General features: G+C 50.6%; 1 protein-coding gene across 3 annotated transcripts; it reads left to right on the forward strand.

Moving 5' to 3' along the window:
- Positions 1–545: 545 nt before the first annotated feature.
- On the forward strand, positions 546–14,023 carry LOC148885042 (transient receptor potential cation channel subfamily M member 5-like). 3 transcript variants are annotated; one of them, XM_089017955.1, is made up of 29 exons: positions 841–960; positions 1,983–2,020; positions 2,475–2,536; positions 2,861–3,020; positions 3,171–3,351; positions 3,426–3,595; positions 4,407–4,584; positions 4,832–4,896; positions 5,619–5,855; positions 6,535–6,637; positions 6,746–6,864; positions 7,821–8,117; positions 8,242–8,343; positions 8,419–8,547; positions 8,627–8,756; positions 8,863–9,008; positions 9,079–9,191; positions 9,264–9,359; positions 9,430–9,476; positions 9,639–9,871; positions 9,980–10,095; positions 10,555–10,687; positions 10,752–10,926; positions 11,049–11,214; positions 11,305–11,486; positions 11,568–11,700; positions 12,392–12,464; positions 13,056–13,149; positions 13,271–14,023. In XM_089017955.1, the coding sequence occupies exons 2-29, from the start codon at positions 2,015–2,017 to the stop codon at positions 13,285–13,287; spliced, it is 3,663 nt and encodes a 1,220-aa protein (XP_088874081.1). In that variant the 5' UTR covers positions 841–960; positions 1,983–2,014; the 3' UTR covers positions 13,288–14,023. The 3 variants fall into 3 exon arrangements, 2 of the variants coding, with proteins under 2 accessions (XP_088874080.1, XP_088874081.1); XR_016117986.1 differs by lacking the exon at positions 1,983–2,020 and having other exon boundaries at positions 546–960; positions 12,373–12,464; XM_089017954.1 differs by lacking the exon at positions 1,983–2,020 and having other exon boundaries at positions 558–960.
- Positions 14,024–14,120: the final 97 nt, after the last annotated feature.

Here is a 14,120-nt window from a genome sequence, read left to right on the forward strand (position 1 = left end):
TGCAAAGTATTAAGGATTGTTTTTGTGAAGGATGTCGCTAGCACAAATGCACCCTTGCTTAATTGATGGTAAATATCCATTTCTGATGATTTTGTCCATACACTGTTCGCCATGTTGCACAATGCAATGTGAACTCTTTCCGCCACGCTTTTAATAGTAAGAATCCATTTCATGTCTAAGCGCCTTTCAAAACTCTCAAGGATACGGGATAATAGCGTCCTAAATGTTGTTAGCTTCTTTTGAATCTTCTCGAGTTGAGGTTCTGAGCATCTACTTTGGAAAATGATATGCAAATGCACGACCTTCTAACACTCGGGAAAGTCTGGAAGCACAAAGCAGGCTTCTGATTGGCTGCCGTGCCGAGTATGCAAATTGACAAACGAACCAAAATTTCCAAACCGAACAAAGATTTCAAAATCTTTTTGAAATATTTGTTCAAACGTTTGCTTTGAAAAAAAAAAAAAAGATTTTTTTTTTTTCTTGAAGAAGTTGTCGGCCACCCGGGCGGAGACATTTTGTAAGTTGTACACCCGGCGTAAAAGTTGCACGCCCCGGGTGTCCGGGCAGACGTTATTTCAGACACTGATTCCATGCTGTTTGAGAAAAATGGTCCAAGTTAGTAATATTTGTTTCTTTTCAGAAAACAAGTGATGCGATTATATTGAAGAATGGAATTTTGGGTGGGTGGAGAATGCATGCTGGTCCTGTGGCACCACGCCGTTGCTCTACTCCAGCGTCCGATTGGGTTCGCGCAAGGATGCTAACGCGAGCAGGACAGAGCACCCCTCCCCCCGCTCCGTCAAAAGCCGGCTTAGCTCCCCCCTTCCCTCCAGACGCGCGACGTCACGGTTGAAGGCGAGGCTTCCAGAGTTCCTCGAGCGGAAAGCGCCAGGCAGCATGAAGAAGAGCGACCAGGCGGACAAAGGCGGAAAATTGGAAATTAAGCGAGAGAAAGTGCAGGTAGGCCACCCGACGATGTCGCTCGCTTTCGGCATCTTGCTACTTTCTTCCGATTCTCTTTTTCTTGACGCTAAGTGACTCTGGCCGACATTTCCGTCGCCTCAAAGACTTGATTGGGAAATGTTGATCACGGCCGCACGTCGCTTGAATACGAGGGGGAAAAAATTTCCGATGACACCCCGATTGAAGCAGCTTTCGGGGGAGAGCGTCTGAGCAAACGCAAAACACGTCCCCGTGAAAGCGGCCGTTCAACCTGACGTTGGTTTGACTGCTTGAACGAGACAAAATGCAAATAAAAGGGATTGGAATGTTCCAAAACACAAATGGTGCCACGTTTTGGGCATTGAGAGGGGTGGACCACTGACACTTGACCTTGAGCCTTGCGCACGTGGTCATTTTTGCCATTTTTTATCCCCCGCGCCCACACACAAAACGAGTTATGACTACGGCAAGAATGGAAAAAGGCGACGTTGGTGAGCCCATTTGCAGTGTTGCTTTTCTGCACGTGTGGCGTTGTTGCCGGCGAGAAAGAAAAGCGACCGATCGAGAGTTTGGAAAAACAAAAGGAGCGTAACAAAAGTGGGCATGCAAACCGGTCCGACCAGTCGCCGTCCGTTCATTCACTCCCAATGACGAAAAAACGCGAGCGAGCGAGCGAGCGACATCGCCGCCAGTCATTTGCACTCATGCCTCGACTTGAAAGGCAAAGCGTTTTCCTACCGCGCCGGGAGAAATCCAACAGAGAGCAATCGTTTGGCCTTTTGGACGCGACTGACTCCAATACAGTGATAGCTCAGCTTTCAAACTTAATTGGCTCCTAGAAAATGTGTCTTCCAAACATTAATTTCCCATAGGAAACCATTAAAATGAGACTAATCCGTTCCCAGGTCCCCATAAAACCATTTTCTATCAATAAGCCTTAAAACGACACAAAATGGACCTTATTTTATGAATAATAAATGTGCTATTGTATTGTAATGAAAGAAATCGACTCTTCTTTTCCTTTGGGCTTTTCCCTTCAGGGGTCGCCACAGTGAATCAATGTCCTCCATCTATGCCGGTAAGAAATAAACTGTACTGAAGTGTAATAAAGTGGTTTTATTGACCTTTGTGATGGTCGTTGATGTCGTTGCCTCTTGATGATACCCGAGTGAAGTTGCCGTGCTTTTTCGGCCATAATACCTGTCCCCTGCGAGCTGCTTTTCGTTCATCCAAATCAACAGAACCTCTTCTATTGCCTGAGACCGTTGCTTAGGCAACACAGAAACAGCCTTAGCCGCACGTAGCAACTTAGCGTACTGGCTCTGGGGCGCTAAGTCACACAAACGCACACCATGTTGGTGTATTTCCATCATCACCTCCTTCTGCTCGACCGTCATTTTCTTTTGTGTCCCTTTCGGCTAAGCGCTAGCCTTTTTCGCTCCCATAATAGCAAAAGTACTCCACTCGATAACAAACCATGGAGAGTATTTCCACTTGTCTGATCAATTGATGAAGATGATTCCTGTGCTCAGAATTGGATCCCAAAGATCATCAAGAAGCGAGTGTGCACCACCTTTGTCGAAGATCGTTCCAGGTAACTTTCCCTTGATCAAAATGCACAATTATCCTCATCAAGTGGTGACCGGCGGACAAACGTGCTTGAATTCCTTTCAAGACAAAAATGATCTATCGAGATCATTGGAGTGGAGGGGTAATCAGAGCCCGGGATATAACAATAGCTAGAAGTCATCCGATTGGCCCGCGGCCCGCTGCTCCCCCAACTTTAGAGCAAGGACCAATGAGAGCTGAGGCCTGGCACGGCCACCCCATATGGGGCCAGGGTTACCGACCGGCACAACTTGAGTTGGCTGACAAAGCGCTTTGGATCGGCGTGACTGACTGTGTGCGTTTGTGTCAGCGATGGCGTACTATGTCAGTGCGGTCACGTGCGCAACGTGCACGACGTCTTGGACCCGGACGGCGCCGCCCAGTGGGACTGCAGGCTGCACACCGCCGAGTGCACCACCGATGCCTTTGGAGAGCTGGAGTTTGCCGGCGCCGCGCGTCGACACAGCTACGTGAGTGGCTGCAGGGTGCGGAGGGTCCAATAGGATTTTCCGCACCTCTTCACTGGGGCGCTTGACTCGGATCCGACTCTGGCATGCCTTCAGGGCTCTTGTTGTGAACTCGGGTCAGCATTTTGTGGTTGACCTCTTTGACCCGTCCAGTTTCTACGGCTGTCGTGCGACACGCCGCCTCAGACCGTCTACAAGCTGATGACCACCTACTGGGCTTTGCCCTCGCCCAACCTGGTGGTGTCGGTGGTGGGCGGCGAGGGCTGCGAGAACACGACCACGTGGGTCCGAGAGGTCCTGAGAAACGGCCTGGTTCGGGCCGCGCAGAGCACAGGTGTCCAAAAATGAGCCCGCCATCTTCTTGGGGCGCGGTTCTCCGTGGCTGCAGCTGTCCATTGTGTTCTTCAGGGGCCTGGATCCTGACGGGGGGGCTGCGGGAAGGCGTGGCCCGTTGCGTGGGCGAGGCGGTGCGCGACCACGCCGCCGCCGCTCCGGCGCTCTCCCAAAAGAAAGTCATCGCGGTGGGACTGGCGCCCTGGGGCGCCGTGCACAACAGGCAGCAGCTTGTCAACGCGCAGGTACGCCTTCCGCTCGTGTGTCCTTCGCAAATGAGCCGGATCTTAGACAACCAAGAGAGCCGCTTGCTAACAAGGAGCCGGAAACGGGAGCCGACTTTTTGCCCCTCTATTCTCCGCCCCCCGGTCCTCGGTTAAAGCCGCACGTGATTGGTCAATATCTGTAGTAGAGGAGGGAGGGGAAGATTACAGAAACACGCAACAGTGAGGAGAGGGGGGGGGGTTAAGATAGACAGGTGGACTAATAATACTACATTTCATTTATAAGTGCCTTTCACTTTACAGTCACAGGAGAAGTTTGTCTGTGGGTGAGCAGCGGCAGCCACATGCGCCAGCGTTCACTCAACCCGGAAGTAACTGAAATAGATAGAAAGCTGGCTAATAGATAGCCAGCTGACCAGCGAGATAGATAGCTAAATGTTCTTATATTTTTTACTACTCGTGATGATAGCATTATGAATATGAAAAGCAAATTAGTGACAGCTGATCATCAGACCAGAGTAACCACAGGGAAAGTGAAAGTTAGCATCCGCTAACTCTGCACATATAAATACAAATATTTGATATAGTGTATTTTTTACATGAGTAATTGATTTTTCACATAATGAATTTTACATGTTTTTTGATAGTTAAGCGCCAAAAAACACAAACAAGCTGAGGAGCCAAAAGAGCCGGTCTTATTAGTGAGCCGAGCCGAGCCAAAAGAAGCGGCTGGCAATTGCCGTCGCGTCACCTCTCGCGCCTGCCGCTGGACTTTTGCTCACGCCGTCCTCCAAATGGGAGGCCGACTAAATCCGGTCCGCTGCCTTTGAAGGGAAGCTTCCCGGCCCGCTACTACGTCCAGAACGCGGCGCGCGACACCTGCTGCCTGGACAACAACTGCCAGGCTTTCCTGCTGGTGGACGACGGCAGCGCCGGCCGCAGGGGAGGCGAGACGGCCTTTCGAGCCAATCTGGAGGACTACATTTCACATCAGCGCACCGGCATTTGGGGTAAGGCGCCCGGCCGGACTCAAAGTGCGTCGCGCCGAGCCAAAAGAATCCAGGCGTCAACAAACAAAGCCGTGCGTTCAGAACCGACACAAAAGCAGTCCAACCAAATGTGAAAGTGGAGAGAGGTTGGGTGAGGTGTGGCCATCACCGGATCATCTGGAAGATCTCAAATGAGCCGGTGGAAGGACGCCATCGTGTCTTTGAACATCAATAATAATCATCATCATAATGAATGGTGTCTCAACAGGTAGTGGGAGTATTGAAATCCCCGTGCTGTGCATGCTGATCTCGGGGGATGCCGGCATGCTGGAGGTGGGAAGACTCCTCGTATACGCGCTTGCTCGCGCGGGCGCACTTTGACTCAACTGACCACGCGGTCAACAAAGTTGCGCAATGCCACCACGCCCAATTCCAAAGACATTGGCGCATTGTGTCGAGCGGAAGTCAAAACAAAGTACAGTCAAACCGGACGGACTTTTCCACCATAATCCGTTCCGGAAAGCAATTTGGTTGAAAACCAAAACAACATTTTTCATAATAATCAATGTCGGGGTTTTTTTTTTTTTTTTTTTAATTGCGATTGAGTAATCCAAAAACGCCCGCTCACAATGGAACACCGCACCGGGAAGTGACATAGAAGGAAGCGGAGGGGAGTCCCGTGGTGCATTTGGGGGGGGGGTCGAAAAACCAATTGGAGGAGAACTGAGATGATGACAAAAACCAACGTTTGACTGTACAATGATTGGCAATTCCTTGTCAATCTTTCGATTGAGTCCGCAAGAAAGCTTGACGAGTGTCTGAACGGATGAGCGTTGTTTTCTTCACTGCCGTTCTTGACAACTGACGCTAGTAAATTGTCCACAAAACAAACGGAATGAAAATCATTTAAAAAACAAAAAGGAAATGGATATATCGGGTTTCTTTGGCCACAAGTATGCGATCAAACACCAGATGCCATGTCCCAAAAAATCTGTCCTCGGAGCGTCCACCGGCCGCCATCCGTTTTGTTGACTGCGTGGGCATTTTCCGTGCAGCGAGTGGACGCGTCGCTGAGGAGATCGACGCCCTGGCTGGTTCTGTCCGGAACCGGTGCGGCGGCCGACTTTATCAGCGAACTTCTCTTGAGTCTGCCCCGCACCTCCGTCGGCCAGACTCCCCCGTCGAACATGGCCGACATCGCCCAGTATCTGGCCGACGTCCGCCAGCTGATTGGCGACAAGATCCAAAGATTCTTCAGAGGAGAAGAAGACCTGGAGAAACTGGTGGACAGTGTAAGTTAGTCGCCATTTGCAATTGAATTGCACCGCCGTGTCATCTTGACCCTTTGCTGCTTTCAATCATTCGAAAGCTTGTGAAAAGTTCAGAACAATGTTTGCCACCATAGGGGCGGAGTCCCTCTGATATACCTGACCGACCACATTCCCTAATTACGGCCTCCGATTGGATAATTAATGGATGAGCGTGTCCTCATCCCCTTTCGGTCGGGTCTAGAAAGAAGGTCTTTTTTGCCTTCTAAATCAGTTCTTCGACGACATGCGTACGGATTTCTTTGCACAGAAGGACATTATTATTATTATTATTATTATTATTGTGATGGATTGGCCTGGCAATTGACCGGACGTGACCCCGATTGAGAATTTATGGTCAATCGTCAAGATTTGTCTGCGTGACAAAGATTGCGCAACAAAAAAGCCCTAATTAATTAAGAGCCGCTACAGGGACCCTTCCATCGTCAACAACGGACAAAATCTGGTGGATTCCATCGCCGAGGTGATAAAGAACAAGGAATGGATGACACCCTTCTTCTTACTAAAATGTGCATTTGAGTTCAAAAAAAAAATGTCAATACATCAATTGGATGCCAAAAATGAAATTGCACCAGGGTTGCCTCTGTTGAGAACAAAGCGGAAGAAGACGGCTGGCTGACCTCTTTTGCGTCCACTCCCGCAGGCGCTGAGTATTTATCACCACCGAGAGCTCATCACGGTTTTCCACGGGCAGCAAGAAGGCCTGTATGATTTTGATACCGTCCTCCTCAAAGCCCTTGTGAGAGGTTTGGACTTGAAAAGCCCCCAAAGCAACTTTCCGTCACTCAAAGCCTGACCTTTTGACCTTTCCTTCCATCCGTGTTCCTTTCTTGGTTTTGTTTTTGTGTGTCAAGCTAGTAAACGCCTGTCCGGCGATGCCAGTCGCTACACGGAAGAGTTGAAACTGGCCGTGGCCTGGGACAGGGTGGACATCGCCAAAGCCGAACTCTTTGCTGGAAACATCCAGTGGACGGTCAGAGTCCGTCCGTCCGTCCGTCGTCTGCTGTCAATCCATTTCTCTGTTGAGTGACGTTCACGCTGACATTCATCCTCTCATGGGGATTTTGTTGGCGTCGTACATGAGGCGTTCAATGACTCGTAAAATGCTTGTCCGAACTTCACCTTCTTAGCTCATTTACTGCTATTCCCGAATCTGTTTGGGTTTTGTTTTTCTTGCGGCGGGTGCGGATCAAGCTCCGGTTAGACCTCTGGCAACGTTTTTCCCTCCCACCGAGGGGCAGCGGTTGCCTTTTGTACAACCGCCCCCATTTCAAGCCCATATAACTCCAGACCCCTTATAACTGAGGAATGTACTCAAATGTACTTTTTTCCTGATGAAAGATGAGTCAAAGGTTTCAGAGTCAGCTTTCTTGTCAAATATGCTAATATGCGTGACATACAGCACAGATGAAATGACTGTCCTCTCGGCTAAAAAAGACAGTACTGACAATACATGTCATTTGTGAATGAAAAGGGACGTAGTGTCGTATGTATGTCAAGTGACGGCATGCAAAAACAAACAAAAAAGGTTGAAGTGAGGTCTTGCGGAAGAAAAAAATAGTTTGGGATGATAGTACGGCGTGTACTCAGAGTTCGGTGAGTGTGGCAGTGGGAAGGGCTGGGGGGGCGGGGCTGGGAGGGAGTTGAGTCTTACACCGCATTGAATGTCGATGTCGTCCTAAAACTCAATCGTTTGTGGGTCCTGTAATTTGAGTGGAAATGACAAAAACCCTGGCACCGCAGTGGCGCAAGTCCCATTTTGACCGCCTGGTGTGAAAATGGTCCAATTTGGAGAAAGGGAGGCCAAAACGGAATCCAAGCTGTAAAGTGTGAGCGATCCTATCAAGCCGTATGACCGTGAGGTAGACGGCGCGCCGAGGGGGGGTCTCGGCGCTTCTCCGACGGACACTTTGCCGCTTGTGGTTTCAGTACGAGGACCTGGACGACTCCATGACCGACGCCCTGATCAACGACAAGCCCCAGTTTGTGCGCCTGTTCTGCGAGAACGGCCTGAACATCCTGGACTACCTGACGTACGAGCGCCTGGAGAGCTTATACCGCTCGCTCTCGGACAGCACGGTGGTCTACGCTTTGCTCCAGAGGCACCTGAACGACCGTCTGAGTCTGTCGGCGTCGCTGGCCAGCCTCAACGCGGCCGGAGCCGGACAAGCGGCGCAATCGGCGGCGCCCTGGCCCGCTTCGGCGCAAGAGCTCAGTCTGTTTGAGGTGAGAATCGTGTGGAATTGGCTTCCTCCGTTGCATCAGGGAAGTCCGTGGGGTTAGGGTTAGGGTTAGATGGTCCTCAGGTGCTTTCTGGACGTTCAAAACAAGGTTGCGGTCCACGATGCAGGTATCACGGCTGCTGCAGGACCTGCTGGGAGACGTCTGTCAGCCCTTCTACTACGAAATCCTGGGCCTGGACCCCAAATCCAGCCTTCGGAATGCCCTCCGAGTACGTCGGCAAACGGACGCGTCCCAATCAAGAGCGTCCGTCCGCTCAAATGTCTTGTTTTTGTTTTTCCGTCAGCAAGTCATCAATCTGCTGCAGGGGAAATGCGCCTACCGGGACAGACGCTGCCAGTCTCCTTGGGCGTCGCTCTTCATCTGGGCCGTCCTGCAGAACCGCAGCCAGATGGCCGTTTACTTCTGGGAGATGGCGAGTCTCCCGGGCAAAAGCAACCGCGCCCATGGGCTCCGCCGCCTTTTGGCTGACCTTTGCCCCTGTTCCCGTCCAGGCGGGCGAGTCTGTGCTGAGCGCGCTGGGCGGCTGTAAGCTGCTGAGGGAAATTTCCCATTTGGAAAGCGAGACGGAGAGCAAGGTGGCGGTCAAAGAACTGGCGCGGGAGTTTGAGGATCTGGCGCACGGTGAGGCGCGCCGGCGTTTGTCGTCGAGCGACTGGTCGCTGAGCTCCGGGGCGCACCCGCGTTTGTCGTCGAGCGACTGGTCGCTCAGCTCCGGGATCCTTTTCAGATGTCTTTGGCGAGTGCTACCAGAGTAGCGAGAGGCGCTCGTTCCACCTCCTGATCCGAAGGTCCTCGGCCTGGCCCGGAAGCACCTGCCTGCAGATGGCCACCGCGGCCGACGCTCGCCAGTTCTTCAGCCACGACGGCGTTCAGGTTGATCCCCGTGAGATTGAAGGGGCGACGCCCGCTTGGCTGACGGCGAGCCGCCCCCTCTCCGCCGTAGGCGCTGCTGTCGCAGATCTGGTGGGGCAGCATGGACAGAAGTACCTCGGTCTGGAAGTTGCTGACCTGTTTCTTCGCGCCGCCCCTCATCTACACGGACCTGATCGCCTTCAGGTCTGGTTTTCGGCGCCGTTCTCCACGCTGCCGCGCCGGGCCGGATTTGAACCGGCGTCCTACTTAATGCAGGAAGGGTCCGGAGGACGTGGTGGACCGTCACGTGGAGACGGACAACGCCGAGGCAAACGCCGCTACCGTCCTTTCCCTGGACGAAGTGATCCAGAAGTAAACATCCGGTCGTTGGTTGATGGTTCCGTTTCCACCGTGGTAAACCGTTTTCTTCTTTGCTCAATAGTGACGCTCGCGCTGAGGAGGTCAGAGCTCTGAAAGAAGATGTGAAAGGTGAGTCTCCAGCACGTCCCGACGACGCAACCCCTGGTAGCGCCCCCGTCACAAAATGGCCGCCCGAGGCAAGGAAAGGACTTTTCCATCCATGTCCGTCTGGCGGGCGTCGGTCCAATCCGTCCCCCCTTTGGGGTCTTCATCGTCCTTTGGCCTTTTCAGCCTCTTCAAGCTCCAAAATGAGAAGACCCTTCCTGGTGTCCCGCTGGAGAAAGTTTTGGTTTGCCCCCGTCACCTCCTTTCTGGGCAACGTGCTGATGTACTTCCTGTTCCTCATCCTGTTTGCGTACGTCCTGCTGGTGGACTTCAAGTCCCCGTCTCAAGGCGGCCCGTCCAAACTGGAATTTGTGCTCTACTTTTGGGTTTTCACCTTGGTGTGCGAAGAGATTCGGCAGGTGGGTGCTTTGCCGTTTGGCCATTGAACATCTGCGTTGAAGATTCCGTCCTCAAAACTTTTGGATTTAATTTTTTTTTTTTTTTTTTTGGGGGGGGGGGGTCGCCAGGGCGTCTTCATGCCCAGCAACTTTGTGCTCCAGAGGATGAAGAGCTACATCCTGGATATTTGGAATCAATGCGACGTCACCGCCATCGTCATCTTCATTGTCGCTCTGTGCTGCAGGTGAGCCAGCGGATCCTCGGACGTTCCTTGATGGAGCAACCATAAATGCTATCTATTTGCTGTCCATTAGCTACCTATTTGCTATCTGTTAGCTGTCTATTAGCTATCTATGAGCTGTCTATTAGCTATCTATTTGCTATCTGTTAGCTGTCTATTAGCTATCTATTAGCTGTCTATTAGCTACCTATTTGCTATCCATTATCTATCTGGCTGGCCAGCTTGGTATCTGGCTGGCTATCTATTAGTTATATAGCTAGCTGTTTAGCTGGCTATCTATTAGCTAGCTAGCATTCTTTCTATTTGAGTTACTTGTGGGTTGAGTGAACGCTGCCGCTGCTAACCCACTGCAGAACTTCTCCTGTGACTGAAAAGTGACCTTGAGAGTTTTGAAAGGCTCTCATGAATCAAATGTATTATTATGATGATGATGAAATGTGTTTGTTGTTGTTTCTCTTTGAGAATGTTCCGTCCGTCCTTTGAGCTTGGCCGAGCTCTGATGGCCATGGATTACATCGTCTTCTCGCTGCGCCTGATCCACATCTTCGCCGTCCACAAGCAGTTGGGGCCCAAGATCATCATCGTGGGCAAAATGGTGGACGCCGCCGCCTCCGCCGCCGAAAGAAGGAAAAGCAGGCTTGACGCTTTCCTTTGCACAGATGAAGGACATTTTCTTCTTCCTGTTCTTCCTGGCCGTGTGGCTGGTGGCCTACGGGGTGGCCAACCAGGCGCTCCTCTACTCCTACGACCCGCGAGCCGATTGGATCTTTCGCCGCGTCTTGTACAAGCCCTACATGCACATTTATGGACTCCTTCCCATGGAAGAAGTGGACGGTGAGCGTCCCGTCGCTTCGGTAGCGTCGCCGGTGCACTCCATTCCTTACACGGACGTATTGCGGAAAGCGAATGAACGGTGAAAAAGGCACTTGAGCTGCTTTTCTTTGTTGTGCGCGTAGCCGAATTATTTCAACAAGTCAACTGCAGCGACAACCGCACGCTGATTGAAGCGGGGGCGGAGCCCTGCATGAACACCCACGCCAACTGGCTGGTCATCCTCCTCCAGACCGTCTACCTTCTGGTCACCAACATCCTCTTGATCAATCTCCTCATCGCCATGTTCAGGTACGCCGGGAAGGGAAGGATTGGCGGCTGGCGGGCGCGGGCGCTAACAACCGCTAACCTTCTGCTTTCTTTTGCCCGACTGGCCTGCAGTTACACTTTCAACGAAGTTCAGGAGCGCAGCGACACCTACTGGAAGTTTCAGCGTTACAACCTGATTGTGGAATACCATTCCAGGCCTTGCCTGGCCCCGCCCTTTATCCTCATTTCACACCTGAACGTTTTCATCAAGCGATACGTTCGCCGCATCCCTTCGGAAAAGCAAAAACACTTTGGTGAGGAGGGCGGCCGAGCGGGACGGACCGTCTCTGGGCTCTGGGCTCAGCGCTTGACTTCTCTTGACGTTGCGCCGGCAGTTTTGGAGCTGCAAGGCTTGAAGGCCAGCCGACTCAACATGTGGGAGGCCATCCAGAAGGAGGATCTCCTCTCCGCTCAGAAGAAGCGACAAAGGGAGAGTGACACGGAGCGCCTGAAACGGACGTCCGGAAAGTAAGTGCTGCACTTTGACCTCGATGCAAATACGCTGACAGCTCAGCGACTTTCAATTCTCGGCCGACCAACTCGTTTTTGGCGGACGGAAACCAAACCACACGGTCAAACGGCGCCACGGTGGCCGGCGGACTAGTTTTCGTCACCCCCTTTCTTTGAGTGCAGATGTGGTTTGTTATCGAGTGGAGTGCTTTTGCTTTTATGGGAGCGAAAAAGACCCCGCCGCAGGCTAGTGTTAAGCCAAAGAAGACACGAAAGAAAATGACGTCAAGCAGAAGAAAGACATAATTGAAAAACACAAACAAGGTGTGCGTTCGTGTGACTTAGCGTCCCAACACGGTATGCTACGTGTGGCTAAGGGTGTTTTTGTGTTGTCTAAGCAACGGTCTCGGGCAATAGAAGAGGTTGAAAGACGTCTGTTGATTTGGATGAATGAAAAGCAGCTAGCAGGGGATGGTGTAAGTGAGGGTATTATCCCCCAGGAATACATGGCAACCTAACGACATCAACGACCATCATAAAGGTCAATAAAACGCCTTTATTATACAGTACACTTTATTTCTTTCATTACAATACAATAGCACGTTTATTATACATGAAATAAGGTCTATTGAGTGTCGTTTTAAGGCTTATTTGGTAGGAAATGATGTTTTTATGGGGACCTGGGAACAGATCATTCCTTTGTGTGAAGGGTGGACAGTATGCTGAAGCAGATGGCGGAGGGCCGTGAGCACGAGCGGCGTTTGCAGCTTCTGGAGACGGAGGTGAGCCTTTCTTTCTTCACTCACATCAATCTATGCGGAAGCTTTATAGGAGTACAGTGATACCTCAGTTTACGAAGCCCTTGGCGTACCAACGTTAAATTGATGAACATTTTACCTTGGCATACAAACTTTTTTCGTACGCGGAGCTGAAAGTAGAGTGTGATGTTTTATGGGGACCTGGGAACGGATTACTCTCATTTTAATGGTTTCCTATGGGAAATGAATGTTTGGAATACACACTTTTTGCCTTAGACGCACTTTCCGGAAACCAATTAAGTTCGTAAGCCACGGTCGTATTACCTTTCTGGCCGGCTAGCTGGCTATCTATTAGCTATCTATCTATTAGTAATCTATTAGCTTTCTGGCTAGCTATCTATCTATCTGGCTATCAATTAGCTAGCTAACTTTCGATCTATTTGAGTTACTTTGGGGTTGAGTGAACGCCGGCGCATGTGGCCGCCGCTGCTCACACACAGATAAAATATCCTGTGACTGTAGAGTGACCTTGAGAGTTTTGAAAGGCGCTTCGAAATGAAATGTATTCTTATTATATCTCGCGTCTGTCGGCCATGTTGTGGTGTCTCTCCCCAGATGGAGTTCTGCTGCAACGCCCTCTCCTGGATGATGGAAGCAATGTCGGAGAGTCATTTGATAGCAAGCGGGCGCAGCCCTCCGCTCTTGAGAGGTATGCCGAGCGAGGAACGCCGAGGAACGCCGTTTTCGCCTCCCTGGGGAATGTTCCCCGTCTCTTGATGAGGTGTTCATTCAGTTTTTTTCTGTGCCCCCCATCCCCCCACCTGTTGCAGATCTGTCGCCAAGCTGAAGCGCCCGACGAAGGTTCTTCTCTGTCACAACACACAAACGTGCACGCATTTGTTCATTCACATGCTGGTTACTCGGGAGAAGAGTTTTAGTTTGAAGTTTTATTGTTTTGGAAGTGCCAAACATTTCGGGAGTGGATCGACGTTGACGTCAGCTTCCAATTTTCTGAATTTCAAATGAGAAAAAGAAGAATGTTGTGGCCTCGATTGGCATCCCTTTCACGATAGCTTTTGTTGAGCGGAAAAGAAAATCCCCATCGGGATCTTTCTTGGCCGGTGGATTTTGTATTTCATGACAAAATAAATCCTTCATGTCAATAGAAAAACCTGGATGACCACTTCAAGCCAACTTTGTGTTTGCAAGTGGTGCCTTCAAGTGCACCGGTAAAATCTGATTGGTCAGGAAAAGCATTTCTGTGTGCGGATTGTAGACGAGAAAAATTATTGATAGTTCAAAGGCAGAGTGTAGACTGCGAGGTGAAAATATCCCATCAATCAGGCTCCACAAGCCATCTGTACACTTGATGCAAAAAGAGATCAAGCCAGCTAAACAGAACACAATTGATGAGGAACTAGGTAAAATGATGGCCGAGAAAAGGGATCATTCCTCAAGATGGTGAAAGAAGAAGGCGACGTTCCTCATCAAGCGTTTCATGCTGATGAAAGCGGCCACTCCACTCCATTCAATCAAGCCATCAACGACCATCACAAAGGTCAATAAAACCACTTTATTATACAGTACAGTTTATTTCTTTGATTACAATACAGTAACACATTTATTATACGTAAAATAAGGTCTATTTTGTCTAGTTTTAAGGCTTATTTAGTCAAAAAT

This window comes from Hippocampus bargibanti, linkage group LG17 (genome assembly GCF_051943395.1).
Source record: "Hippocampus bargibanti isolate YZ-2025 linkage group LG17, ASM5194339v1, whole genome shotgun sequence".
Lineage (NCBI taxonomy): Eukaryota > Metazoa > Chordata > Actinopteri > Syngnathiformes > Syngnathidae > Hippocampus > Hippocampus bargibanti.